This window comes from Temnothorax nylanderi, unplaced genomic scaffold, assembly GCF_030848795.1.
Source record: "Temnothorax nylanderi isolate EJ_2023f unplaced genomic scaffold, tnyl_v1.0 TNYL_tig0108_pilon, whole genome shotgun sequence".
Lineage (NCBI taxonomy): Eukaryota > Metazoa > Arthropoda > Insecta > Hymenoptera > Formicidae > Temnothorax > Temnothorax nylanderi.
Window position 1 is genome coordinate 572144 of NW_027249170.1, and position 27857 is coordinate 600000.

Sequence of the window (27857 nt, forward strand, 5' to 3'; positions counted from 1 at the left end):
GACAATCTATGTATAATTATATTGGTGTCTGTATACACATGCATGAATTAATCTCGCAAAAAGACGCAAATATGAAAAGCATCGTCATCATTTGACTGTTGATGTGAACCTATTTTACTCCATTAATCGCGGACAAAGTGTAAAGTACATTCGCGGCATACTTAATTATTTGCTTTGCATGTAGGCTCAGTCAATAGGCTCTTCGTATAGGTTGCTCAATGTTCGTTAATGTTAAAATATTTTCATGCAAATGATAGGTGTATTTTTTGTCTCTGTAACAAGTAACTTCCACCTGAAGATCTTAAGCTTGTTGTAGTTCCAAATACAATACTGAAATAAAAAAAGATCTTTTTAAAAAAGAAAATCTCTTTTAATATGTAATATACGCAGCTTCTAGTTATAATTTGCTTCATATAAATGTGTCTTTGAAATAAACCGCTTCACTCAGTAATCCTTTAAATACGCATATAATCTATATTTTACGGATACTATTGTCGAATGCAACATGAATAAGATAATAAAAGAAAATAAAAGAAAATAAAAGAAAATAAAAGATTTCGTGATGCCATAAAAATAAAAAATTACAATTTAATAACAATAACATTTATTTAAGCAATTCCGTCATGCGTCACGCATGTGCGCAATTGACAAATGCATCGAATTCTAACAGGCAGGAAATGACGAGGAAAAAATAACTTATTTCTGTTGATAATGAAATTCTGAATGGGTCGTAAGGCCAATCAGAATATCCTCAACATTACCTTCGCCATGTAGTTCTCTACCATTCTTCCAGAAGCGCGTTTCAGTGCGGCTCTGTTTCGAGAAGTAAGTAAAATAGATACATTTATCTTTCAGAAAAAGGAATGTGGGTCGACGCTTCTTGTATTTTTCGTTCCAATTGTATTTATCTTTTAGTCTCTTCTCACTTTTACCTAATAAAACATTCAATAATTCTATTCGTCCGAGTTTAACTTCTTTAGATTCTTTAAATAGTTTTTAAATTGTTGTATCAATTTTTATTTTACATCTATAATTATATATCTATATTATAATTTACCGATACATTAGGAATAAAATTACTTAAGATATTTTACATCTTTATGAAGTCATAATTCCATAATTAATTAATCTATTCTATTTTTTGCTACTGTAACATCTTTCAGCAAAACATTATAATTTTTAATTATATTTGTTGTGTTATTAAATAGCAATTAATGGATTTGAAAAGTATTTGCAAAGTGTTCATATTAACTTTAAATTTTTTTTCGATAGTCGTAATATCGACATGACGGAAACCAAGGAAGAGAATAACTGCAACAGCACCAACAAAAGCAGTAACGAAATGGATAAACGATCTATAAAGTGGACGGCCGTCCTGTTTTATATCTATCTTCACGCCTTTGGTTTGGCCGGATTATACTTTCTGTTCTTTAAAGCGAAATGGCTGACAGTATTCTACTGTGAGTATCACAAATCATTACATAAAACTATAATACGAAAAATTGTATAAAAATAGAATTAATTAACTCTCTATGAAATCAGCTTATTTTGGAATAGTGGCAGAAATAAGAATCATTTTGCAAAAGAAATGTTAACATCAAACTGCTAGTACCTTTTTAAGTATCCTGTAAAATACAAGCTTTAAATATGTATTCATGAATAAAGCTTTCTGCCAATGGATTAATTTTTGTAATATGTCTATTATTTTCTTGTTGATGGTCATTTAACACGCGCGCATGTTATGGTAATATTTAATATTAATCTAATATTGTGCTAATTTCAGTTCTATTCCTCGTCACAATCAGCTCCATAGGACTGACAGCGGGTGTTCACCGATTATATGCACACAACACTTTCGTCGCTACATGGCAACTCAGACTCTTCATAATGCTAACACAAACTATGGCAGGCGTGGTAAATGAAAGATTTAACCGCACCGATTAAATATTAAATATTGTTCAAATATTCAAATGTCTTAATATTGTGCCAATTAATTAAAAATATAGTAAAATCAATTTTAGAGTACAAAAATTCTCGTATGGCAATATGTTATTTTTAATATTTATCTTTTACTTACATTTTTAATATTTATCTCTTACATGCATTTTTACATGACTATTAACGAGGTAGACAATCTTGACAGGCGAAAAAATAGATCTTTTTTTAAAGTTAAATATTTAAGAAATATAATACGCTAACTATTTGAAACTTTTGCATATAATTCTACTCTTTTATGGTCATTTTAAAAAAAGAATTACTAAAAAATATTAATAATAACGGGAGTTATTGGTAATAAAGGGAAATAGTTCTTTCCATTCAGTAGCTGGTTGTGGACATGATTCCGGAGTAACAAAAAATCTAAAACAAAATTTAAAAAACGGATTTATAATCTAGAAAAGTGCCTCTAAAATGTGTTGAAAGCAAAATTTGAAAAAAAAAACATTTTTTTAAATTTTATTAAAGAAAATGCAATTTTATACTTTTTTTGCAACTAAAATATTTTTTATTTTTTTGAAATTCTGTTTCCAATCCATTTTAGATACTGTTTTCAACAACTTATAAAAATTTTTTGAAAGAAAAATAGTTGGAGCCGTTTTCGAGATTTCATGCCCATCACCAGCTACTGAACTGCTTTCCTTCATTACCAATAACTCCCGTTATTAATATTTTTTAATAATTCTTTTTTCAAAATAACCATATAAAGTATGGTTATTTAAGTATAAAAGAATATAGAATCATGTGCCAAAGTTTTAAATACTCAAAGTTTTTTATTTCTTAAATATTTAGTTTGATAAAAGAAGATAAATTTTTTGCTTGTCACGCCCCTTAAAGGTTGTCTACTTCCTTAAAGTGTAAATTTTATCTATATCCATTGCACGCTTAACATTTTCGCTATTTCACTCTTTCGAAAAATGCAATTTGTTGCAAAATTTTCAGTTTTATTTGATATATTTTTAATAAAACTGGATTGCGCAATTATCGTCATTACTTATACATTCTGATACATTAATTCTATATCATAAAGCTCAAAGTCATCCTATTCAGAATATGTATGTACAATACATAATAGCGATCATGTTAACTGACTAATACTGTCCAACAAAAAAAAATGCACACGAATGAGAGTAATCGTTTTCCGTAGGTTTTTGAACGTTGAATACTATCCCGTTTATTATTACGTCACAATTTTGAGAAATTTGTAGCTGCAAAGAAAGGCTATTTTTGTGTATTTTGGCATATTATAACTATAATAGGCTATGTGATGCGTTGGAGAAGTTTTATTGCAATTAATGGATCAAAATTAAGTATGTTGTTAGGGCTTTCAGCCCTTAAGAGGAATTTGTTGTGTTGATTATAGTTAAAAAGATATTAATGATTAACATAGAGTCTATTGCATCAAAATTGTGACTTACATAAAACATATATCATTAACCCTCCGTCACCACCGTCATTTTTACTACTTTTGTTGCTCCCCTGGGTCCATTTTGTCCAACCTGCCGGATACTGGCGTCCCTTGGCGACTGAGTTCTCACTACTAACAACTTTTTTTAGAGAGGGGAGCCAGACCTCGCCCTCTCTTTATTTCGGAGATATTTTATGAGATCAAAATTTCGCTTGTGCCCAAAAAGACCCAGGGAGGTGACGGAGGGTTAAAGATCTGTGAAATATTTTTTTAAATTATGTTACTAAAACTCCAGAGTTTTTCAGGTCGTTGAAAACTTCTCCAATACGTCACATAGTGCAGTTAGAATATGCCAAAATACACTAAAATAACCCTTTTTTGCAATATATCAAAATTATAAATAGTCAAATTTTTACATTAGATTAGAATTCAGCTCCGTTTTAAATTTATCAAAACATCAGATTAGTATTCAATGACATTAGATTAGTATTCAATGATTAGTATTCACGTGATCAGATTAGTATTCACGTGATAGAGCAATTTAGTAAGAGTTCGTATTCGGCGTTTAAAAAACTATACGGAAAACGAATATTCTCTTTTTGTACTAAGAAAAAAAGTAATTTTTTGTTGAACAGCGTAATCGCAAAGTCAACGCGACTCTAGAGACATGGATTTTACAATAAAGAACGAAGGCTGTACAATGAACACAAAACTTACCTAGTATTATTAATAAATTTTTAATGTTGCATATATATATATAAAAAATGTAAATTACAAAAATAACCATATTTAAATTTTTATTAGGGTTCAATATATGACTGGGTATTTTGGCACAGAATGCATCATAGATATTACGGCACCGAAAGGGACCCGTACAATCATAAGAAAGGATTTCTTTATTCCCACGTGATTAGTAATCTCTTATCAGCACCCTCTGACTTGGAGACATACGCGAGAAACATTGATATGCGCGATGTGGATATGGATGGATATGTTTGGACGCAACGAAAGTATGACTCTTCAATTATATAGTTCAAATGTATTATAAAACAGCTTATTTTTTATGCACTGCTTTCTTCATATGTAAAGATTATATAAAAACGGGTTTATTTATGATTTTCTATTATTATCTATAGTTCTGTGCTTCGTCATTATCCTTTTTTTTCAGGGAATATTTACTTTTCTATCTCTTTATTTATTTAATTTTCTAGTTTCACACATTTTTTTTTATTAGCTATATCTTTACTTATCATATTTTTTTTATTTCATTTTTTTTTTGTATCTGAGGGGATTCTATTCCAAAGCGTTATATTACCTAATTCTAATCTATAACTTATCTATCTAATTACGATATAGAAAAATAATTTATTAAAACAAGTATATTGCGCAGGTTCTACTGGATATTCTTCTTGCTCGGACTTCTGCTACCTGTCTACGTGGCTGTAGAATACTTGGATGAATCATATACAAATTCGTTTTTAATCATTGGCGCAGCGCGATTATTGATAACCACCAATATTTCTTGGCTAGTAAACAGCGCCTTATTGGTTTGGGGCCTGAAGAAAGGAGACAAGTTAATATCTGTTTTTAATACTCTCTCGCTTTTATACAAGCTATTCTTCGAGATGCCGAAAAGTCACGGTACCGTTCGTATTGACAAGGATGGTATACATTGCAAGTAGCTCTTGACTGAGGAATCTGAGGATTTTAAGAATATTTCGTCGTAAATTCCAAAAGCATTACGAGTAAAAATAAAACTACATTCTTTCTCTTTCATAAAAGATTTAGTTTTTTATATCAATTATACAATTATTCTTACAATTAGTTTAAGATATTAATAAAATTATATTGTTATTAACAAGCTTAGAATTTTATATTATCTAAAAATCCTCGTATTAGTGAGACTTTGATAACTACCTTTCTTCCTTCCTTCCTTCCTTTCTAATAATATTCGTGTTCCTGTATTTTTTATAATTATAATAGCGTAATCTTTTTGTCATTATGTCTGTTGAGTTTGTTTCTAATCTAACATTGATGTTTCAGGTTTCCAGTCGATGACAATTCCGTCTTTTTCTTGTCGAAGTCCTACTGGCTGAATTATCATTACGTGATACCGTGGGACTGGAAAAATGATGAATTCGGCACTTACGAAATGGGATTCATCACGTTCGTCGTCAAGATGTGGCGCGAACTCGGACTCATTAACCAGCTAAAGACCGCCACTAGCGACGATGTGCGAGAAGCTCTCTACAAGATCGCAACATCGAAGATGACGTTGAATGAAGCTCTGGCGGAGATAAAAGAGAATGCAGAAGAAGCCGCTCACAAGGAGAAGCTGATATATCGCCATTAGGAAAGCGAATTCGCTAGAGAGTAAATTAATTTAATAAAATTACTATATGTAACTGATATTTTGTAAATTTTAGTTGAAAAAGTAAATTGTTTGAAATTTTGTGTAATAATATATGCAAAATAAACATCTAATTAAAGTTATTTACCCAGATAGCCAAACCTGCGCAGATAGATTCTGAGCAGATTTTGCAGTAAATTTTTCATGTCAGAAAGGCAACAAATTTCACATAGCAGCTGCTGTATCAGACGATGTTGTCAAACTGTTGCCAGAAATGCGATAAAACCTCCTAACATGGCTTTGTCTGCGTGGTTTCTATTGCCAATCTGTTCACATTGCCTGTCAGCAGGCTTCGTGTTCGACAGAACACGAACTCATTGCGAACATAGATGGTTTTGGTGTAGAATCTAATCAAATTTGCTGCCAATTTGTGCGCATGCTGCTAACATTTTGTTTACTGGGTAACTGTAGAACAATTTAAATCCCAATTTATATTAATCATAAAATTTCCTGTATATAATATATTATTTCTTTTATAAATTAAGTATATGACGCCTGATAAATTTATTGTCTAATAAAGAACGATACTCGCTAAACTGGAACATTCATTTATCACTATATTATGTAACTGGTTTATGATATTACTGATTAAAGTGATGTTTGAGACAATTTTACGTTTGAATTAAAGGTGTAGACGCTGAATAAAGAGACGCAAGGTACGTAATGTCTTTACATAAAAATATATATTTTATTAAACACTTTATTTTAGTTATTAATGCTTATTGTATAATACAATACGATACAGTCATGTGATTTCTTATATTTAATAGTAAAAATACAATAATTTTATTTTTGTGTTCTCAATAAACATATCATTTTTCGTGCTTGCCATACTGGACGAACAATTATAATCTTATTTAAGAATATGATATAAAATACAAATTGTAATCAAAAGACCGGATGTAGAAATTTGCAATAATGTTGACTTGAAAACAAATACGCGCGATTGTTACGTGTTAAAGTATCAATTTAAATTCTGTAAGGATATAAATTATAATTAATGTAACGTTCGATTAATTTGACACACTTACAAAATCGCGTTGCGTTTTCGTATGTACGATCTCAGATATTTTCGATGTCTTCGGAAGGTAGATGCGTAACAAAACGTAAGTAGAAGTGCTTTATGTGTATTTATATCATAAAAAAGTATAATCGCTTACTTAACTAGAGCGAGGAGCAACGAGTTCCGTCAGAAATCATGACTTCCCTCCCGTCTTTCATCGCTTTACAATTTTACATCACAAACTGTTATATAACAGTTATTCTCGAATCTTATATTATATTAATCGATGCAAACAAAATGATAAATTAATATACACATACATCGTATCTCGCACAACTGCATCACATTGGATAATTACATTCACTTACTTTGGTTTACGCAATCTTTATTACTATATTAGGAAATTTTTGCAATATCGTCTTTTAGATACAGTAAACGTTATCTGAATTGTTCAGATACATTCACTCTGTATCTGAACAATTCAGATACGGTTACCGTGTCTGAAAGACGGTATTGCAAAAACTCCCTATTAACACCAACTTTTTTTATTCACATGTTTCTTTCACCCTATTAGAAATAAATTATTTTTTACGTATAATTTATTTTACGTACAAATAAAAATAAATTATACCGAATCCATTGTTACAACCTAATTTATATAATATGATAAGCATGAAACATATTAATAGGAACTAAGAGAAAAATTACAAAAACGTGATGTATTTTTCAAATAACTTTTCATCGTAACGTAAATAAAAACTTAAAGAATTTTCATGCGTTTATAATGTTAATTTACGTCAAAGAAAGAGAGAAAATTTAACTTTTAGATTTGTTAAAGAATAATATTTCGCTGATGTTCTGGACGATACAGTACTTTTTAAAGTCAATTTTAATTTAACAACAAGACGGTATTGTCTTAAGATTATTATCAGATTTGAGAACCAAAAAATTTATTTATTTTTTGCTCAAAAAAGTGCAACGTACAAAACTTGATCACATAGTAAATGTTATTTAAACTTGAGCAACGATTTAGCAACGTTTATAAATTCTTAAAAACGATTTGTATTTATGTTAAATCAGATTCGTAATTTTTGTACCATATTTATTATTCTACCATTTTTTCTTACCGCAGTAGATTACCCACTGTAGACACTTTAAAAGGCAAAAGTACAAAATTATTATATTTGATCAATGTTCCAATTATACAAATACGTATGTATGTTCTCGTTACGATTACGTGTTAAAAAATTGTACAAATGGTACAACAATCTGTCCAATAATTACACAGTATAATTCGAAAGCTAACTCTGTATATCTCTGTAAAGGCGGTAAAAAACCTTATCGGGCGAGTACAGCGCTCGCAATCCAGAACACCATCGACATTACAAAAATCCTGCTCGGTGCTGGACCTTCCAAGACTGTATTACATGGAACCCGCCAAATAATCGTGCAACGACATGTCGGAACCGAGATACGCGACGGCGAGACTGTCCTGGAAGGTCGACTTAAATAGTATCTTTCATAAAATGTCTAAACAAATCGATTTGTTGACCGATTTGTGGACGAATGTGGAAAAAAGCCTTACTTAATCGAGAGTCTCGCACGTACGTACACGCAGTATCCTACTGATCCTTCGTATGATGATGCGTCACTATCGCTTCGTCTCTTTCCTCCTGCGTTTGGTCCTTATCGCCCCAACCCCACAACTCGTGGCTGCCGTCACCCGTTCTCTCCACTCGTTTCCTTACCATGTCCTCGGATACGCTCTTTAAATCGTAGGCCCAGCCGATCTTCGCGAAGAAGTCGATGAAGGCCGTCGTGAAGTTGAATTTATAATTGCCGAGCTCGGCCGTTTTGTAATCCCAGGGAAAGACGTGGTGATAATTGTGCCAGCCTTCGCCGAGGGCGAACATGGCAACGCCTTTGTTGTCCGATGGATTGATAAACCTACAAGAAAGCAATTGTAATTGAATGTTGATTACGCCGCTCTGAAAAAAAATCTTTCAAGAAAGTCTAGTAAAGATTTGAAAAGTAAAGACTGAAAAGTTCGATCATTTTCTTCTCCGAAAAAAAATTTTTAAAAGTATAAAATTTAAAAAGTACATTTGCAAGACTGGCTTAACCGATTGATGCTTACCTGTCGTAGGGTTTATTGCCGAAGAGATGAGCCGCGGAATTTACCAGCCACGTCATATTCAATGTAAAGATCCAACGGAAAACAGTGGGAATGAAGTAAGCGTTCGTCCATGTTTCGTTCCAACACAGGACCGGAATAACGGTTGGCAAAATGAAGCACAGCAATGGCACCAGTATGAAATAATATCTGAAACAAGCAATAATTTATTGTAGACACTTGTTCGTCAATGAAGCATCACTTCGACCAATATCGACACACGTACTTCTTTTGGAATGCCAATATAGGATCGCTCTCAAGATCACTTAAGTCGATACCCTTGCCCTTTTCCTTAACTTCTGGGTGTTTCCTGCAGAGCAGCCAGCCCACGTGGGCAAAGAAGAAACCTCTCGTAGCGTTGTGCGGATCGGCGTCGGTCTCGCTGTATTTGTGATGAACCCTGTGGTCTCTGGCCCAATCGAGCGCGGCATCCTAGATCCGACAAAATTACATTTTAATCGATGCTGATATAGAACGCCTTAATTTGCTGCGTTCGCGTAAAATGATTTTGCTATATCTTCGTTATGTATAATCGCATTTCGTATTGTTTCCTCTTTTATTGCGTATTTCTCTGAATATTTATATCGCGATAAATAAAAATGTGCCGGGAATGTGCACACTCATGTGTCTATATTTCCGTCACGAACAATACGTGCCACCTACATTCTCGAGCTTATGGAGAAGGATGTCTTTTCTTTTTTCTAACAACAGATCACTTGTTTAGCCAACATCTAACGACATTGTATGGATCATGTTATTTTTTTCATTTCTTACACGCGACGCGTGTTTTGTGCTCGGTATCACCGTATCGACATGAATTCTATAAGCCTCACTAGCTGTAGGAAAAAAATCGATTCTAACGTATCTTGTATAACCGATTGCTACATCGTTAATATAATACGTCTAATCAATCTTCAATGTCACAATAGCGAAAAAAATTGATTACGAATTGACATTTTATTTTTTGCGAATATTAGTTGCTTTCCATTTACATCAAAACTCAGATAAATCTCACTTCTGTCTTTCTTCAACATTCTTCAACATTTGAAGAAAGACAGAAGTGAGATTTATCTGAGTTTTGATGTAAATGGAAAGCAACTATTTTTATTCGTTAAGCCTTCCTCTAAAAAATCCACCTACCTGGAATGCTATAGTGTTCATGATCACAAGTAGCAGCTGGAGAGGCCACTTGGCTTTGTAGGATCGGTGTGTCCAGAGTCGGTGAGCCCCGGCTGTGATTCCTAAGCCGGTGAGTTGATACAATAAAATTGCTGCAATCAAGAAAATCATGATGTTACACGCAAAGGTCTTGCCGTTTGCTCCGATGACCATCAATTCTCATGGAATAACTATCTTGTGAGAAATTACGAGAGATATGATTGATATCTCTCACGGAACGGAAAATTTACTCGTAACACAAATGCCTCATAACACGCTTATATAGTAACAACCGCGTTGAAAAATCTATTATGATAACAACGTATAGTAATTCTTATAATAACGTAAACGAATTAGTCTAAATAAAATAAAAAGATCTCGTTTGAAAGAGTCGCAAATATATCGAGTATTTTAGCTCATCTAATTAACATCCCGCTAATTGTTCACGCTAAAGAGCTTCGCGTAAGTGCAAAATTAAATAGAATCTACCACGACGGGTACGTCAACGCGAATGTATCAGCTAAACTCAATCGTGTCGTAAGGGATAATGTGCGATCGATCAACTAATACTTTCATATATCTGTATCTTATAGAGGTAAAGAATCGTATCTCCATTATTATTATTATTATGAATTCAGAGAAAATACAATAAGAATTTTAAATAGAGGAACGATATATTTCTTTTTTAAATATAAAATAAAGTAGTAACTTGATTTATTACGTTTTTAATAAAATCATTTAACTGACATGTTTAATAGTACAATTAAATATTAAATAGTCAATAACACGCTGTACCTGGTTTAAAAATTAGGCACTATAAAAATTTTCAATACGACTTTTTTCTAAACATTATATGTTAGGAACTATAGTAATAATAGACATAAGATGCTTTACCATTATACAATTTAATCTCCTGTTATTAAAGCTCTTGTATTGAAAAATGTATCAACTCCATTTTGACAAAAGCTGGAGATACGATTCTTTACCTATAAGGTGTAGATATAATTTCTTTATTAAACAAAAATATTATTTCATTGTATAATTATTTTATGAGGAAGTAAGAGGTACGTTACGCCGCGCAATAAAATCGAAACACTTACCGAAAAAGACGGTCGCCAATTTGGCGGACGTGAGGGAGAGATAAGCTCCGTAAAGAGCGCCGAGATGTAGGAACGAGAAAATCACCACGTTCCTCCAAACGATGCTCCTAACATATTTCGGTTTCTCCTTTGACTCCTCGATCAGCTGCGGTTCGGGAAGAGTCTCACCCTCGAAAAGCACCCCCGTCGGTGTGCTCGTTATATTCGGCGCCATCCTTGCGTAAAGCCTGTTAACAGCCAAGTAAAAAACTTTCCATTAATTATGTTTTATAAAAAATTGTAGTAAGCAATAAATCTTCATTAGTGTCATCGCGATTACGACAAATAATTTTGTCGTACTTGTTTTTTATCTCATTAGCGTTATTCATTAACCATCTAGTTATTCATTAATTAGATTTATAATCTTATTTAAATTATTGAATTATTCATATCGCTGTCTTGGGTGTTTAATCATTTAGATATATTGCTATATTAAAATAAAAAGAATAAATAAAAACACCTGCGCGATTAATATACAATAATTTCAAATTCGAAGTCTTAAAAGATTATAAAAACAAGACACTAATAAATACAGTATACATATATTATATTTGCAGAATTAAAAATAGCTGAACTTTGATGAAGTCAAATCTAAATTATTCCCAAATGAAAGCGCCGATGTCGCGAGAATAGAACTCCTTTGACGAGGCCGCCGCGACGATAATTATATTTGCACACACGGCTTATTTGATGAAGCTAACATGGCTCGTGCAATAGCGCCGTAATTATCGATGCTCCCGTAGAGTCAAAAGTTACGAAAGCATTTAGAACGAATGGGAACGACGTGTGACGCAAGAGCGATCGATAAAAGACAAAATTAGTAGCAGCAAACACGAATTTGTATTAGGACAAATACCTACAAAGTGTGTCCTTCTCTCTCTCCTTTTCTATTTTCAATTATGGGGAGTACCTACTTGAGTTTATTTACAATTATCGCGACTCGCGATTACACGCGCCGAAGGTCGACGAACGACGGTTATATCAGCGGAGACACTTTCCAGGTAGTGCATGACCTGGAAACGTGAAGCAATGTCGCGATTACGTCGTTTGTACACGCACGAGCGCGCCGGCTCGTCCGACTAATTGTTAACCGGTGCCCGGAAAGAGAGTGATTCTCTGGAGAAATGACACCTGTAAGACTTTCACCGCGTCGCGTCGTCGCGACGAAGCTGCCAGCTGTCATCCCGGTTTATCCCAGTTAGAAACTCACGTCGCGAGACCCCGGTATACCTGTTTAGGCTCGATTTATCGACGAGCTAGTGAAACTGCGAAGAGCAAATATTCCATTCGCTATTTCTAACATGATAACGGAGTACGACTTCTCTGTACGGAAAATAGACTTTTATCTTTACATTTTTATATTTTATATTTATATTTATAAATAGACTCGAATCGTCTCGCACATATAGATTTGACATCTTTTCTTCATTTTAAACCTTTTGATTATATTAACCTGCACCTTGGACTCGATTTAAATTAAGACACTAACAGCTTCCGAGTCACATCGGCTGGCTCGTCGAAATTGTGCATACGTACGGAGCTCGTATACGCTCGTCGTCGCAATCCTGCAGATCGCCCTGAATTCCGTCAAACGCGCGAGAATGTACGCGCCCGAACCCGACGAACCGCCTATATCCCGCGATCGCGAATATCAGAGTGGAGCAAGATCGCGATGGTGCCGGCGGTGCCCGGCCGAGGACCGTCTATCGACTGCCAGAGTGCCAGCTGGATCCTCGACCGACGTCCTCCAGGCGCAGGCTTGCGCGGCGCCGGGACGCCGACCAGACGGTATTTTCGTCGACAGTCGCCTGCGCGGGGACGCCGGGTGAGCGATCAGCTGATCCTCCGAATAATCCGGTCATTGGAGTAGAATTGCTATCGAAAACCCGAATCGAAATAACGAATTTGCACGAGACGAAAACAATGTACAAGCAAACATAACAACTCGTATAAATACGCGAAGTTCTTTGAATGCGATTAAGTATAATGCGCGTCTTCAATTAATTTTGAAAAAAAAAAGAAATGAGAAAAACGCGAGAAAAATAAGAACCTATACTTTGCATAAATTTTCAGATATGATGCTAATTATGCCAATTATGCTAATGGATATTATTGTTAACAAACGTATTTGTTACACTCGAAATTAGAGGTCAATTTATTAATTGTATAATCGGCTACATTGAAGCAGTTACGTAATATTATATAAGCTAAAAGTATTAGAAGTATTATCGCGTTATCGGAGTAATTCTTTTAATATTTTTATTGAATGTACAAATAATAAATATGAATCACGTCATTTATTGATGTAATTTGTTTAATTTATTGCACTGAGGATGGCCTAATGTCAGCTCGAAAGTTGTCAATTTAACTTAATTAAATATTACGACACTAACATCTTGTTGCGGCTCCATGCCCTTTCATTTATTTATTGATATTTAAAAAATCACGTTTATATATATATGTACATATATATATATATATATATATATATATATATATTCCCGTGGAGAACACGCTAATAGCTTACAATTGAATGGTTTACTTTTTATTCATTACGATGAAAATGAATGAGAATGCGATAAATGAGTTACGTCGTGTCTCAAAGTGTACGTGAAGAATGATATAACTCATTTATTGCATTGCACATTTATAATCCATTGATCGAGAACCCTCATGATTATATAGCGATCGCAGTATTACGATATTTTAGATTATAAACAAGGTTGAGGACGCGGCCTCCAGAGCTCAGTTCGTTCGAGCGAGCACGATCATTGCCAAGGCTGCACAAAGGCTTTCGAGGTCAGCCGCGTTTCTCACGTAGCACATCGATCTAACACACAATGTGATATTATATCACGGCAATAAAAAAATAATTGATCGCGCGCGCGCTCGCGCTATCATTATATGATTTCTACACGTGCATTTTTATCGATCGAATGTGATGTCAGTCAACAACAAAGAAAAACAATATATCGTTTAATTGAATTATTGTCAAAAATTATTAATGATGTTATTTTTGGAATTATTAGATAAATGAAAGTGTAGCACACAATGAATTCCATTTAGTATAATTTATATTTAACTTATTTGTCTTATTAGTAAACTTTGATTATAAAAGAATTTATGAAATAATTTAATCATATAATGCGTATAATTTTTCCAATTTTGTATTGAACGCGACCTATAAAATTAGAATTAGTTTTAGAATTATTTTTCAATATTAAACGTGCATACGATATACCATGTACAACATAAATTTGATTTGTTGCGGTTTATTAAATGTTGAACTTTATTCCTGCGTTTACGACTTTTAATGAGAATAATGCGCCCGTCTTGCTAAATGATATATGCATAATAAATTGCTCGACTTAGCATAATGTGCGTAATGCGTTACTATATGTTAATAGAAAAAATTGCGATCTAGCTAATAAGAGCTGATATTGTCTAATTTAAATTGCGAAAACAATTCTGATAAAATGTGTTAAATGACGTGCGGGTTCCTATTAATATCTTGTTAAAATCTTGCACATTAATACTATCAAATTTGATGCATGTTATTATATGCATAATAATTGGCAAGAAGGAAAATATAATTTAAGAAAATACACTAGAGAAAAACGAAAAAGTTGAAATATAAAAAACCAAATACGAAACTATAGAACGACATGCATAATGAGCGTAATCTTTAATATGCATTGAGACATTAGGTATATATACGTGTTATTTCTGTATCGCGTCTCCTTACTTGTCCTCACTATGACGTTCGACAGGAAAAAAATCAAAAATACTATAAGAACAAGTACTATGAATACAATTAACTGATTTGCGATGTTCGCCACATAATGTTTAACGTTAATGCTGACAGGTAGTTATTGCATCTACATATTTATACATCACGCACGGCGAAAAATTCATTTACATTGACACTTATCAGTTCTTATCGTCGATTGTATCGGCAGTCACGTGATTTGTTGTCTCCCGCGCATGAAAAAAATATATATCGCATTGTTAGACAGTCTATTTTTGCGAAACAGCTAATTCTAGTAGATCTTGACCATGTACTGATTTCGCATTTTATCTTTGTCACCGTTTAAACGATCTGGTATACATATGCATGCGCATTCATTATCGCTACATGTATATGATACATGTATGTATCATATACGTACTGATACGTACATTTATATGATACATACATATACAAACATATACATACGATTAGATTGTTTCTCGACCGTAAGTTCCGCGACAATTTAGGACCAATTTTTTCTAAAGTAATTTCTTAACACTAGAACTATACCAAGGGAGTCAAAATGACTCGTTTGACATTTTTTAATAATTTATTTCTCTTTTTAAAACATCTTAATTTCTGAAAATTTTCCTGACTTTTATTGAAATTACATAGATGATTAATTTTATTAATTTGTTTTCTCTTTTCTTTTCTAAGATTTCTTCGGTAGAAATAAATATATATTAATCTCCGTGTAGTGTTAAATAACACACTCTCGATGATATATAATAATCTAAATTACGACACTATTTTTTTTTTTTTTTTTAATAAAGTCCTGCTTTTCAAATTAAAACACTTCCGACTTAACGGTTATTTTGCAATAGTTGTTACCAAAAAAGACTCGCGAGTCGAATAATTTGTAGCTTCAAGCTTCAAAGTCCAGCTTGAAAAATCTTCCGTTTACCTCAACATCTTCCGAATCATTATGTCTCTTCTTTCTTTTCTCTCTCAGTCTCTCTTAGACATATAGTTCGTTGAAGATCACGTTATACCGGCTGTTATAGAAGGGATTGGGGAGAATAATCGTTGCGTCTCTGATACGGGTATGAGTCGACCGTCGGCTCGTACCAGACCTCAGCTGAGACCGTCTGAACCAATGGAATCGCGTCGTACAACTCTCGCCACCTGAGACCGGCGAATGGTGAACGGAGAGAAACAGACCAGGCACACCGCGCGCGTTCTACTCTTCCGACAAATATCGACCGCACGTTTAGCAGTACTGAACTACTGACCACTTGCAGCTTCGCGTTTCTTAAAGGCGAACCTCTTCCGATCATTTAATAATTTAAACAAATTTTTTGGTTATTATTCTTTCATTCAAAATAATGAATAATTGAACAAACTATCCAATTAATAGATAATTAATTGCTAATTCTCTATTAACGCGCGTAAATAAATCATCCGACAAATCGCGTGATTTCACGGGTTAATTAGCCGGGAGCTTGATAAGATGTGACTCGTAACCGTAATCTCCGTCAGCTGTTTTTTAGATGCATCGGGTTTCTGCCCCATCTGCTTCATAACATGAACCCAAGTGTAATAGTTCACGTGAGTAATACTCGGGTAATGCTCGCTGACCCTTGCATCAGGCACGCATCGTACGATCATTATCTCGTGTGATTCACACATACTGCGCTACGTACATATATACGTGGCGCTTGTACTTTATATGATGCCTTTTTATTATTGACTAATAATAAAAAAAGAGTGCTAATGGAACTGCTTGGAGTGAGAAAAATGATATATGCACTTAAGGCACATCACATCATTACTTTGCTTTATTAAATCAGTCGTTCTTGTTTCCTTTGTTTCTCCCTTTTCATTATTTTTGCTTTCTCATAGAGGAAGCTTTGTTTTCGTAATTTTGTTTTTAGTTTTTAATGCCAATATGTTCAGAATGTTATAAAACGTCGGAAAATCGCATTTTTTTTTAATGTCAGCGCGCGCGCGCCTGTGTGTGTGTGTGTGTGTCAGAGCTGAGTAACATTTGAAATGGTTCCATTTTAAATATTTAAGTATTTAAATATTTAAGTATTTAAAATGGAAATCAACAACGCTAGGGAAATTTATGAGCTTAGATACAGAGCTATATGCTTAAAAAAAACCATTTACCCATTTTACAAATGATTAAATGTATAGATATTTCCATTTCAAATGTAAAATGGAAATGATTTCCCAAAAACGCATTTAAAATGCAAAATGTCATTTCCATTTTAAATACTTAAATATTTAAAAACATCAATTTTTGAAGTGTCTCAAGTGATTGAAATTCTTTATAGTAATTAAGGTTATACAAAAATATGTGTGCAAATTAGAAACTTTCACAATGCTTCCTTATCATTTTTTTCGCTTATAAAGCTTCTTCTATGAAGAAGCCGATCTATTATATGCTAACAATTTTGCTAATTCCTCATAGAAAAAGCTTTATATATGAGCGAAAAAAAATGATGAGGAAGCAAAATATACAAGTTCCTATTTTTATTTGTGACAATTATTCGAAAATATCTTCCCGTTGATCCTTTTCTAGACATACCGAGTTTTGCAATGTGAACGCTGGAAGAATCATCGCGTATCATAACAAGCTTTATTATCCGTGCACGCATCTCACGCGACCACGTGGATACGAGTTGCGTACACGTCGTGCCGGCGATGCGATCGCATTGGTCGATCGCCGCTCGTACGACCGCGCGCTCACTTATTCCGGTGCACGTCGCCAAGACACACATACTTACGCGTATCTCTAAATCTCCGCATTAAATTTGGTTTCTAAATCTGGATTGAATTTTTAGATGTGAACTTTTAGCTTTTAGCTTTTAGCTTCATAAATATCTAAAATATTCTATCGAGGATCTTATATTAATAATGGAAAGGGTTTTTTGTAATATCTAATAACATTCGATATGCACGCCGCGCCGGTCGACCGGTAGACTGGCATCGTATGTGTGAGTACACGGATCGCATGCATGAACGGATCACGCGAGTAACGGCTGCTCATCTTGTTTTGCCACTTCCTCGTACGTGGGTATTATATCACGTAAAGCGCTCGATCTGGTCGCACCAGCCGATCACGCACTTAAATTGTGACACACGAAAAAAATGGTATTGAAGTGGGAGACCAAATTACTGACATATTAAACACACATTCGTTTATATACGTTTATATTATGTACATACTTTTTTTAATATTTTAACTCTGATAATACTTTAACTTCTTAAAATATTTTATCCTGGTTTCTCCTATTATAAACTTTGAATATGAAATGGAAACATTTTAACAAAATTGATTTCTTATTCCTTAATTAATATGATAATAGGCAAGTATAATCGTACGCAATACTGGTAACTTTTAAATCGCGTGGATCCTAATTCTGTCAGATAAACAAATTTTTACGAATCAGTTTTTTGTATAAATCTATTATAAAAAATAATCTAAATTTAAGTTCTTTTTAAGTCTTGTTATTTATTAGAGAAATAATTATTTTACAACATGAATCTGTAATAAAATTATTTTACATTATTTAAGATTATCCGTATTGCATTTTTTAAATTATATTGACATTGTAAGCAAAAATTGCATATATTAACAAATTTATATTAATTGTATATATGTTTGAGCTGATTAACCCTTGACCGCCAATGACGAGAAGTTTCGTCATTCTGGACTTTGCTCACTGCCGCAAAAATGTATTTTCTCATCATGGAATATTTTGTTAAATTAGAGCCGCTAATTTTGAGCCGCTAAAATGTTATTTTTTAGTCTACAACTCACATATACAATATTTATAGAATTCAGATTTATGTAGTTGTCTGACAACTCTAAACTGGTTCCGAATAAGATAAATCAGTAACACAGAAATAAAAAGTATCTTAACATACCTACCAAACAAACAGGAAATAAAAATGCTATTTTGATAAAATCATATCACATCAAATTTGTCATCTATCTATTAGGCAATATTCTTTTTCTGTTTTACCAATTTACCGATTTTCGCGTAATCGCGGATTTAATTAAATATAAATTTAATAAAAAGAGGACATTCTTTAATTATTTAAAAGTCAAAGTCTGTCGTCTAGATTAAGTGTCAATCTTCGTTTGCAAACGAGAAAGGAGAATAATCATTATGCTACACTATCCTGTGTGTGAATCTGAGCTCCTTGATATTTTCCAAACGGTGTCACGCCACATCAAGTCACCCCGGAAACGCGAATGTACGCTTTCGCCGAAGGCATTGCGAAATACATTGCTCGTTTAATGTATATACTTTTGTGCAAGATTATTCGGACCGTTTATCAATACATTTACAAAACATTTTATTTTTAAACACAAAGCTCCAAATGCTTATTAACATATGAAACGGACTGATAATTTGCATTTGAATATTATGGTCGTTCTACATTAGTCGTAATCGTAAGAGTCGTAAGAAATTGACCAAACACAGTCTTTTATTCTTCGATCGCAAGCAGAATAACAGATTGTGGTTGGTGGTTTCTTACGACTCTTACGATTGCGACTAACATAGAACGACCATTATGCATAATTAAGTTTATGCTAATAAAACAACAGTAGCTCTTATCGAATATTGTTTTCATAAATTTGAGATACCACATTTTGTGAAAAAATTTAAAATACTTGAAAACGGAATGAGAATTTTTGCAATTCTGACAAATCAGAAAATTTCAAAAACTGAATTGCTAATTTTTATCATTTTTATGAGTAATTTATAACTGACAATTTAGAGCTTCAAAAAAAATGTTTTAGATTGCAAAAGGAATTACATAGATTGAAAGAAGGAATGATGCTAATTTGATTGCATTCAAGCACTTTTATAATTGTCAATATTACTTAATTACTCTTTTCATAAAATTTAATTATCTTTTACATTTAGTGTAACTACTAGTTATTTCAATTCAATGCATCTTATGCATCGTAAAAAATTATTCTGCGCAATAAAAAGAATAAGAATACAAAAAAAGTTCCGCATAAAATCAAAGAAATTGATAAAAGAGGAAGATTAAGTAAATGACTAATGTTTTAAATAGTGTAAATGATAGAAAATACAAATATATTGCGTACAAATTATTACGAAACTATGTTACCGAATTTTGTATGTACCGACTAAAAAATGCAGCCTACATTGGTTTTAATTTCTTTTATCCTTTATGTATAATTAATAATAGTGATATAATGTCGGTGATGCTGAACGATCGTGTCCAGCGATTATCCAGACAATTAGCTCCCCAACCCGATCATTCGCCACGGAGCGTGCAACAGGAAACACTTATTTGCATCGAAGAGAACGCAATAGGATTATTTCGCAAATATAGCTACGCTATTCCTCGCATCGCGACGGAGCATTCCGTAACGAAACTTTAGCTGTTATCGAACGCACGCAAAGATCGGACCACCTCGTAGCTAAGAAACATTTAGCAAAATAATTCATGTAAGCAATTAAAAAGGCAATATCTTTCAGCAATAGTGGAATGATAAAATAACTTTCCTAATTTAATATAATACTTGTAATATTATAATAATTTAATTTAATTAATAAATGAGTAAATTAATAATTCAATAAAAATAAGAGTTATTAAATATTAGTAACTTTTATTAATGCATTAATAGGATCGAGAAACTGTTTGAATGTTAATATGCCAATGTTAATAATATTCGCGACTTTATACGTTTCAATTTAAGGCGTTCTGGATTCATACGAAAATGTAAACTCGCTGCACACGGCGGATCAACTGATGCTTCATATATCAAGAACAATAACGGTGTATATTGACCAGGAAGCTCAGATCAATTCCTCGAATACGTATAACTGTTCAAGTTACGCATAAATATTTCCCTCTACCTTGATATATGTAATTAAAAGCAGAGCTCGTTCAAATTTTTTTGTCACGTCCGTTGTACGCGCTTTGCATACCGCCGTTGATGGTTGCTCGCTGCAATGCCGACATCACGGATATCTTAGCGATCAATATATTATTGGGATCGTTGTAAAGAGTAATGTGTTTTAATGCAAAAATTGAGTAATACCAGTTGCGTAAAATAATATATTCCTCGTGTAAAAACTACTGACAAATAGTTGTAATCATTACTTAAAAAATCGATACTGACGCTGAAGAGAGACGGTTCGGAAATGTGACGAAAATATCTCGAGTCATTGGATAATATTATCCGAGTGATGAATACACAATTTTTTTACGCGTGAATCGTCGCTCCTCTCACGATCATCTGGCTTCTAGAATTTCACTTCAAATTAAACGAGACGTTGTAGATACTTTGTTCCGTAAGCCGAAGACATATGTATACATGGAATTATGCCTATGTGGAAAACCACCTACTCACACTCCTTTTTTCTCTCTCTCTCGAGATAGAAATATCCTTAATAACAAAGGGATTATTCAACCACAATCAGGGCTGCTGATAACGCGTGGGCAGGAAAAGAGCAACCTTTTGCATTAAAAACTACGAGATTCCCTTGGTAAGTGCGTCCCCCACACCACGTTGCTGTATCGATGCATCTTTTATCCCTGTACGCAATGCTATATTTGACTTCTTTTTTTCTATCACATTCCCATGTGGGAATAATGAGTGTGTATTACAGTTTATATTATTCCTACAGTGACCATATTTTCTGGGAGAAAATAAAGGACAAAATTGAGTTTTGAGAAAATAAATAAATCTAAAGGACAGCTACTTGAAATAAAGGACTATATCTTTTATAATAAAAGATGTATGGTCACGGTACTTATTCCCTGTATTCTAACTTTCGAAGAAGCCGCATTTTTTGAAGAAAAATATACATTTTGCTTTGAAATAGTCTTGTTGAAAACTTTCTTTTTCTTGAAGATATATTTCCTAGTTATAACGCATAGTATCCGAATCATAATTAAATAAAAGTAGATTGACCTTATAAGTATATCTTAATGACATAAAAATAAAATTCATGAAAATACAAATACAAAACAAACACAGAGCATGAATGCTTTTTATCTGTACTTGTCCTATCAGCGTGCAAATATTAAACTGAAAGAGGAGAATTTGTTCCGATTTCAATATAAGTAGCGTTAATTTTGTGGATATTCTTCAATATCTCCCAGAATAATAAAATTCTTCAATTAAATTTTGATAGTCAATAATCCATTAAATCTGTATTTTACTAAACGCGTAAAAGAGTCGCACGGTGCGGTCTCGCTTCGCGTGTACTTGGCGCGAGACACTACCGTGTCTCTTGATTTGTCAAAATGCGATTTCTGTCACATTGGGGAGAGGGACGAAAACCGGCAGCGATTGCCGTTAGGGTAGTTGAAAGGTTCATCGTGAATAAAATAAAGGAATCACATCGACCTACCTTCGTAAGCTTTTACGACCGGTTGCGTCCTGGAGACCAGCGGTGGATTATTTCTCTGGCTGGGCTGACAAATGTGGAAGACAGAAAGACGTGAGCTTCTCGTGCGACTCTGTTGTGTTCTCAGTCAGGGACTTCGTCGTTGACAGGCTTTACCGTCGGCAGATGAGCAACGATCGGCGTCGGCAAAAGAACTGAGAGACCGGCACCATGCGTGAGAGTTAAATATTATTCGCGATGCTTGAAGAGAGACAGAGACTGCCGGCGATGTTGGTGGCACCATCACGTGTTCGCATGGCAAATCACGGAGACCGACGAGCAGCACGTGATATTGTCATGCAGGTCCGCGTGCAGGTCCGAAGGTGCGTTATGCGTGAATCCGGTGAATCACGATTTATTTATTACGAATGAAATATATGATCAATTAATGTTTATTATTATTATATTAAGTATTATATTAAGACAAAATAAGGGATTAATTTGTGGATCAAAATTTATAAGAGAGATAATAGATTTTGATGGAGATAATAGAACGAATGCGCTTGTTAACGCGTAGAATAATTTCGCAATTCTATATTATTTATAAAAGTGAGAAATTAATATCGCGAAAAAGAATCTCAGATAAAGATTGAAAAAGCTTTCTATTTTCCAGACAGGCATATTTACTAGTCTGAGAGTATCGATTCTGTTCACAACATACAATATATATTTTGAGAGATAATTTTGCAAACATATTTATTTAAACTGAAATTTATTTAAATTTAATGTTGTGTATTTAAATAACTTGTTAGCATTTTATTCTAAATATAATTTAGGACCATAAGTCGACAAATTTTCTGAGATTTATTGTAGTTCTTATAAAGTTAATATTTTGCGAACTACTCTAAGTTGGACACCGCACAATTTGTATGCCCTGCATCGCCGTTGAAAATTTCCTTTTTTCTTCCTCTTACAATTTTTTTTAGTACTGCCTCTTAAAAGAAATCGTAGAAGAATGACATAGCGTAAAACAAACAGGACTATTTAATTAGTTATTCAACGATGGATCTCATGAAATAAGTAAATTTACCCGGAAGTCAGTAAAATGTTAATGATACTGCATTTACAATTGATTACATTGCAATAAAAAAATTTTTTTTTTCGAGCACAGGAATGAGAATAATCATTTCTTATAGTTTTTGGACGCTGAATATGATCCTGTTTGTCAAATTGTTCTATTACGTCACACTTTTAAGAAAGTTATAGTTAAATTTGCAAAAGAGGGCAATTTTAGTGTATTTTGATATATTACAACTACGATATGTAACTTATTAAAGAAGTTTTATTGCAATTAAAATTAAGTATTAAGACTTTCAGCCTTTAAAAGGAATTTACTGTGTCAATTATGGTTAAAAAGATATTGATGATTAATGTAGAGCGTGAAAGTTGCGATTATTAAGGATCTATTCTTTAATTATGTTCTTCAAACTTAAGAGTTTCTCAGATTGCTGAATACTAATCTGGGGGTCGATTATGTACTTTGACACGAGCTGAAAATTACAAAATTGACGAAATTCATTAGAGTATCTACGATTTCATTAAATTCGAAATCTAGTAAATCTGTTCACTTTTGTTTCAATTTTCACCTTGTTTCAAGATATATAATCGTAGTCCTGTCGCCAGGTCGATTGAGCATTTTTTTCGAGGTTGATGGCTTTTGTTAATGTTTTTTTTATGTTTTTTGGGTCGTAGAACAAGAATCTGTAAATAGTTTTTTCGTAAGTCGATGCAATAAAAAGTTATTAACAATTTATTTGTTTAAATTGCCCTAGCGATCAAACTATACATCCTATAAAAAAATAAACTGGAGAAAATTTGTTCCTCTTTTCACGACGAACAAAATGGCGTTTGAATTTTTCCAAAATCTTCATTATTAACGGAAATATGTCAATTTTTAGGTAATTACTGCCTACGCGTCGCGGCGTGCACGCTCGCGCTCAATTGTATCGTTAAAACAATTGAAACTCTGAACTTGCAAAAACACGTCTACGCGCGTGGAAGTCCAGTATACCTCGCGTATGGCTGCTGATCGTAGTATAGGTTAATATTTTAGTCTGTATTTTTGTGTGTGATAAAATGTTCAAAAAAGAACTTAAGCGTCGAAAACCAATCACTAGATCCAGTACAAACTCGCATCTTGATACACTTGGTCAAGACTCTTCGTGTATTATTTGTGGCAAAGATCGCGTGGGTCAGTCCCGAAAAAAGTGTCGATTACAAAACGAAATAAAAGCCGAAAATCTTCTTCACATCTCATGCCAACTGCGTGATGAAGTATTTGGCCGTATTTCTCATTTGTCCGCAGCAAAAGATATCCTTACTGCTGGTATTTATTATCATGATATCCCGTGCATGCAAAATTACGAAAAGCAATATAAACGTACACATCAAAATACAATACAGGCCCAATGCAAAAATAATTTCAATAATGAAGATTTTGGAAAAATTCAAACGCCATTTTGTTCGTCGTGAAAAGAGGAACACATTTTCTCCAGTTCATTTTTTTATAGGATGTATAGTTTGATCTCTAGGGCAATTTAAACAAATAAATTGTTAATAACTTTTTATTGCATCGACTTACGAAAAAACTATTTACAGATTCTTGTTCTACGATCCAAAAAACATAAAAAAAACATTAACAAAAGCCATCAACCTCGAAAAAAAATGCTCAATCGACCTGGCGACTGGACTATCGACCCTCTGATTAGTATTTAGCAATCTGAAAAACTCTTAAGTTTAAAGAACATAATTAAAGAATAGATCCTTAATAATCGCGACTTTTACTCTCTACATTAATCATCAATATCTTTTTAACCATAATCTATACAATCCTTTTTAAGGGCGGAATAAGGTCCTAATAATATACTTAATCTTGATTACAATAAAACTTGTCCAACACGTCACATATCATAGTTATAATAAGCCAAAATACATTGAAATAGGTCTTTTTGTAACTTTAACTGCAATTTTCTCAAAATGATAGAGTGACGTGATAGAGCAATTGGACAAACGGGATTGTATTCAGCGTTCAAAAAGTTATAAGAAATCATTATTCTCATTCTTGTGCATTTATACACATAAATAAATTTTTGTTATATTGTAACGTTTATTTTTCAACTAGCGTTCTCTCTCTCTCTTTATAATTGCATGTGTTAATAACTGGTTTAGACTTCAATTTAGCCTTATGTATGTGTATATTATTCTTTCTTATATGTATATTAATTATATTAATAGATTTAGTATTAAGATGAATTATTTATTCATCAGATTAATTATTTATTAATTGATCACTTATTAGCTTATAATAATAAGGCAATAAGTAAATTAATTTAATTAATTAATTCATTAATTTTTTCTAACACAAGGGTCAAAGAAACATTTGCTACGACTAAAGGATGTTGTTTACAAATTTCTTATTTAAGGGATTAACCCTTAAATGCCACACCTCTCAAGAATCTCGTAAATGACACATGGGGTCTAAAAGACCCCAGCATGAAAAATGTCTCCTTACTATTGATTTTTTGATATTTAGTTATGAAAATTATTTTCAATGTTGTTCAAGGCTTAGAAAAGAGAATAAAATGCCTATATTGTTAAAATTTCAATTTCAACATAGTATAAAAAATTAAGATCACCAACAGTTAAAATATTGGCTCCAAAATCAAAAAAATAAAAAATAATAAATAAATAAATATGAGCTCCATTTTTGGAGGGAACATTTGAAAATATATCATTCTAAAGGGTCTGGGGTCCGCTGGACCCCGGGTGGCATTTAAGGGTTAATAAGGGATTAATATTTAATAAAGTTTTTATTTTTTCTGATAATGTTAACTTCTAACAACAAAAATTATTTATTACTGGAGCATAATATACATCAATAATTATAAAAGAAAAATTAATATCCCAGGTAACAATATGACATCTAAAGACGTCTTAATGACGTTTATATAGGCGTCATTAAGACGGATTTAATATATCATCTGACATCACTCTGCTACCTGGGATGATGATTTCGCCTTATGTAAATACAAGCCTTAAAAAACACCTTTAAAAAATTGCACGTTTCTTAAATATTATTACATAGTAAAATATAAAATTTATAATACGTCAAGTGGCTATTGGTAAAGAATGTTTAATAATAGGAGAACATATGTTTAAATAAAAGCAAGTATATGAAACCAAGTACATGAAAGCAGACTTTCTAGATAATTTAAGGATGTATTAGCATAAAATGCGAATAATAATAATTTAGCATGATTAATGGTGGCGTGATTTTCGCAGAGGACTTCGCATCTTGACACTGGACTTTTTATCGCATAAAATGCTTGCACGATAATGATATTGCATAATTCTTATATTATTTATATCAGATCATAGTTTATAAATAGAAAAATTAAAATTATCTTATCTATGTACACTTTCTCTCAAATAAAATATTCAGTAATACGACATTAATGACACACAATTTTTTTTAAAATATAAATAAACAACATTAATTATGAATAAACAACATTAGGAAGAAATAATTTGGAAAATATAAATATAAAACAATAAAAATAGTTTTAATGCATTTAATAAGTGTTTTAATGCAATTAATAAGTTTTAAAAATTACAGTGTCAGTTTTATATTTAATCATTGTTGCAAAAAAATAAAATTAAATAAATAAATGTGTATGTATATATATACATTTTTTTATTTGTCACGCCGGTAACCTATCTGTCTACTACTAAATTATTTTATAAAAGTTTTTAAATTTGAAATTTTTTATATTTTAAAATTAGCAATGTCAAACACACACACACACACACACGAGAACTTATAAAATTTGAAAAGGTATTGAAATAAATACATAATTCTTTCTATTTCTATTTCTGCATATGACGATGTTTCAACTGCAATTTCCATTTCGGCACTTTCCAATGTTTTTTGTTTATTTTTTTATCTCGAATCTCGAATCTCGAATATTAATGTCGTAGACGGATGAGTAGCACTTTTTTAATTGATACGTCATAATGTTTGAAAATTTATGTGACTTTTGAACTTGTCTCACGTGAGCGCAGGCTGCAATCGCGCGACACGCAAAATCGATCGTGTGTCATTGGCTACAGTAATCAGACTGTGTAATAGATTATTCGGCTAAAGTTCAGACGTGTTCGAAGTCCGTTATATCCTGATGCGAATACGCCGTATTCATAGACACGCTTACACATATAAACACACGCAATTTACGCATATAATGCAATTATTTTTTTACGGCTCTAATTAATTTCCACTAATTTCCATTAAATAATTTTCATTTATGCACATTTATCTATAATCACGAAATACACATATCTTACTTTTAAACATAATAATAATAAATATTACGAGTCACTCTGCATATTCTTGC

The 27857-nt window shown here is 32.8% G+C and overlaps 2 protein-coding genes across 2 annotated transcripts; one reads left to right on the forward strand and one right to left on the reverse strand.

Annotated features, from left to right (window-relative positions):
- Positions 1–666: 666 nt before the first annotated feature.
- On the forward strand, positions 667–6349 carry LOC139775899 (acyl-CoA Delta-9 desaturase-like). Its single transcript, XM_071712263.1, has 6 exons — positions 667–825; positions 1273–1460; positions 1784–1914; positions 4208–4413; positions 4794–4976; positions 5447–6349. Exons 2-6 carry the CDS (start codon positions 1286–1288, stop codon positions 5754–5756), a joined length of 1005 nt encoding a protein of 334 aa, XP_071568364.1. The 5' UTR covers positions 667–825; positions 1273–1285; the 3' UTR covers positions 5757–6349.
- Positions 6350–6474: 125 nt separating this feature from the next.
- Positions 6475–22632, reverse strand: LOC139775898 (acyl-CoA Delta-9 desaturase-like). Its single transcript, XM_071712262.1, has 6 exons — positions 22432–22632; positions 11248–11474; positions 10130–10260; positions 9216–9421; positions 8954–9139; positions 6475–8763 (listed from the first exon to the last, which is right to left on the reverse strand). Exons 2-6 carry the CDS (start codon positions 11459–11461, stop codon positions 8439–8441), a joined length of 1062 nt encoding a protein of 353 aa, XP_071568363.1. The 5' UTR covers positions 11462–11474; positions 22432–22632; the 3' UTR covers positions 6475–8438.
- Positions 22633–27857: the final 5225 nt, after the last annotated feature.

Bases quoted from the DNA above. Each gene is read 5' to 3' on its own strand.
- LOC139775899 (XM_071712263.1), top strand. From the start codon at position 1,286: ATGACGGAAACCAAGGAAGAGAATAACTGCAACAGCACCAACAAAAGC. The intron at 4,414-4,793 runs GTATGACTCTTC...TATATTGCGCAG, and splicing joins TATGTTTGGACGCAACGAAA to GTTCTACTGGATATTCTTCT. The intron at 4,977-5,446 runs GTTAATATCTGT...TTGATGTTTCAG, and splicing joins GGCCTGAAGAAAGGAGACAA to GTTTCCAGTCGATGACAATT.
- LOC139775898 (XM_071712262.1), bottom strand. From the start codon at position 11,461: ATGGCGCCGAATATAACGAGCACACCGACGGGGGTGCTTTTCGAGGGT. The intron at 10,261-11,247 runs GTAAGTGTTTCG...TCTTGATTGCAG, and splicing joins ATTGGCGACCGTCTTTTTCG to CAATTTTATTGTATCAACTC. The intron at 9,422-10,129 runs GTAGGTGGATTT...TGTCGGATCTAG, and splicing joins TGAACACTATAGCATTCCAG to GATGCCGCGCTCGATTGGGC.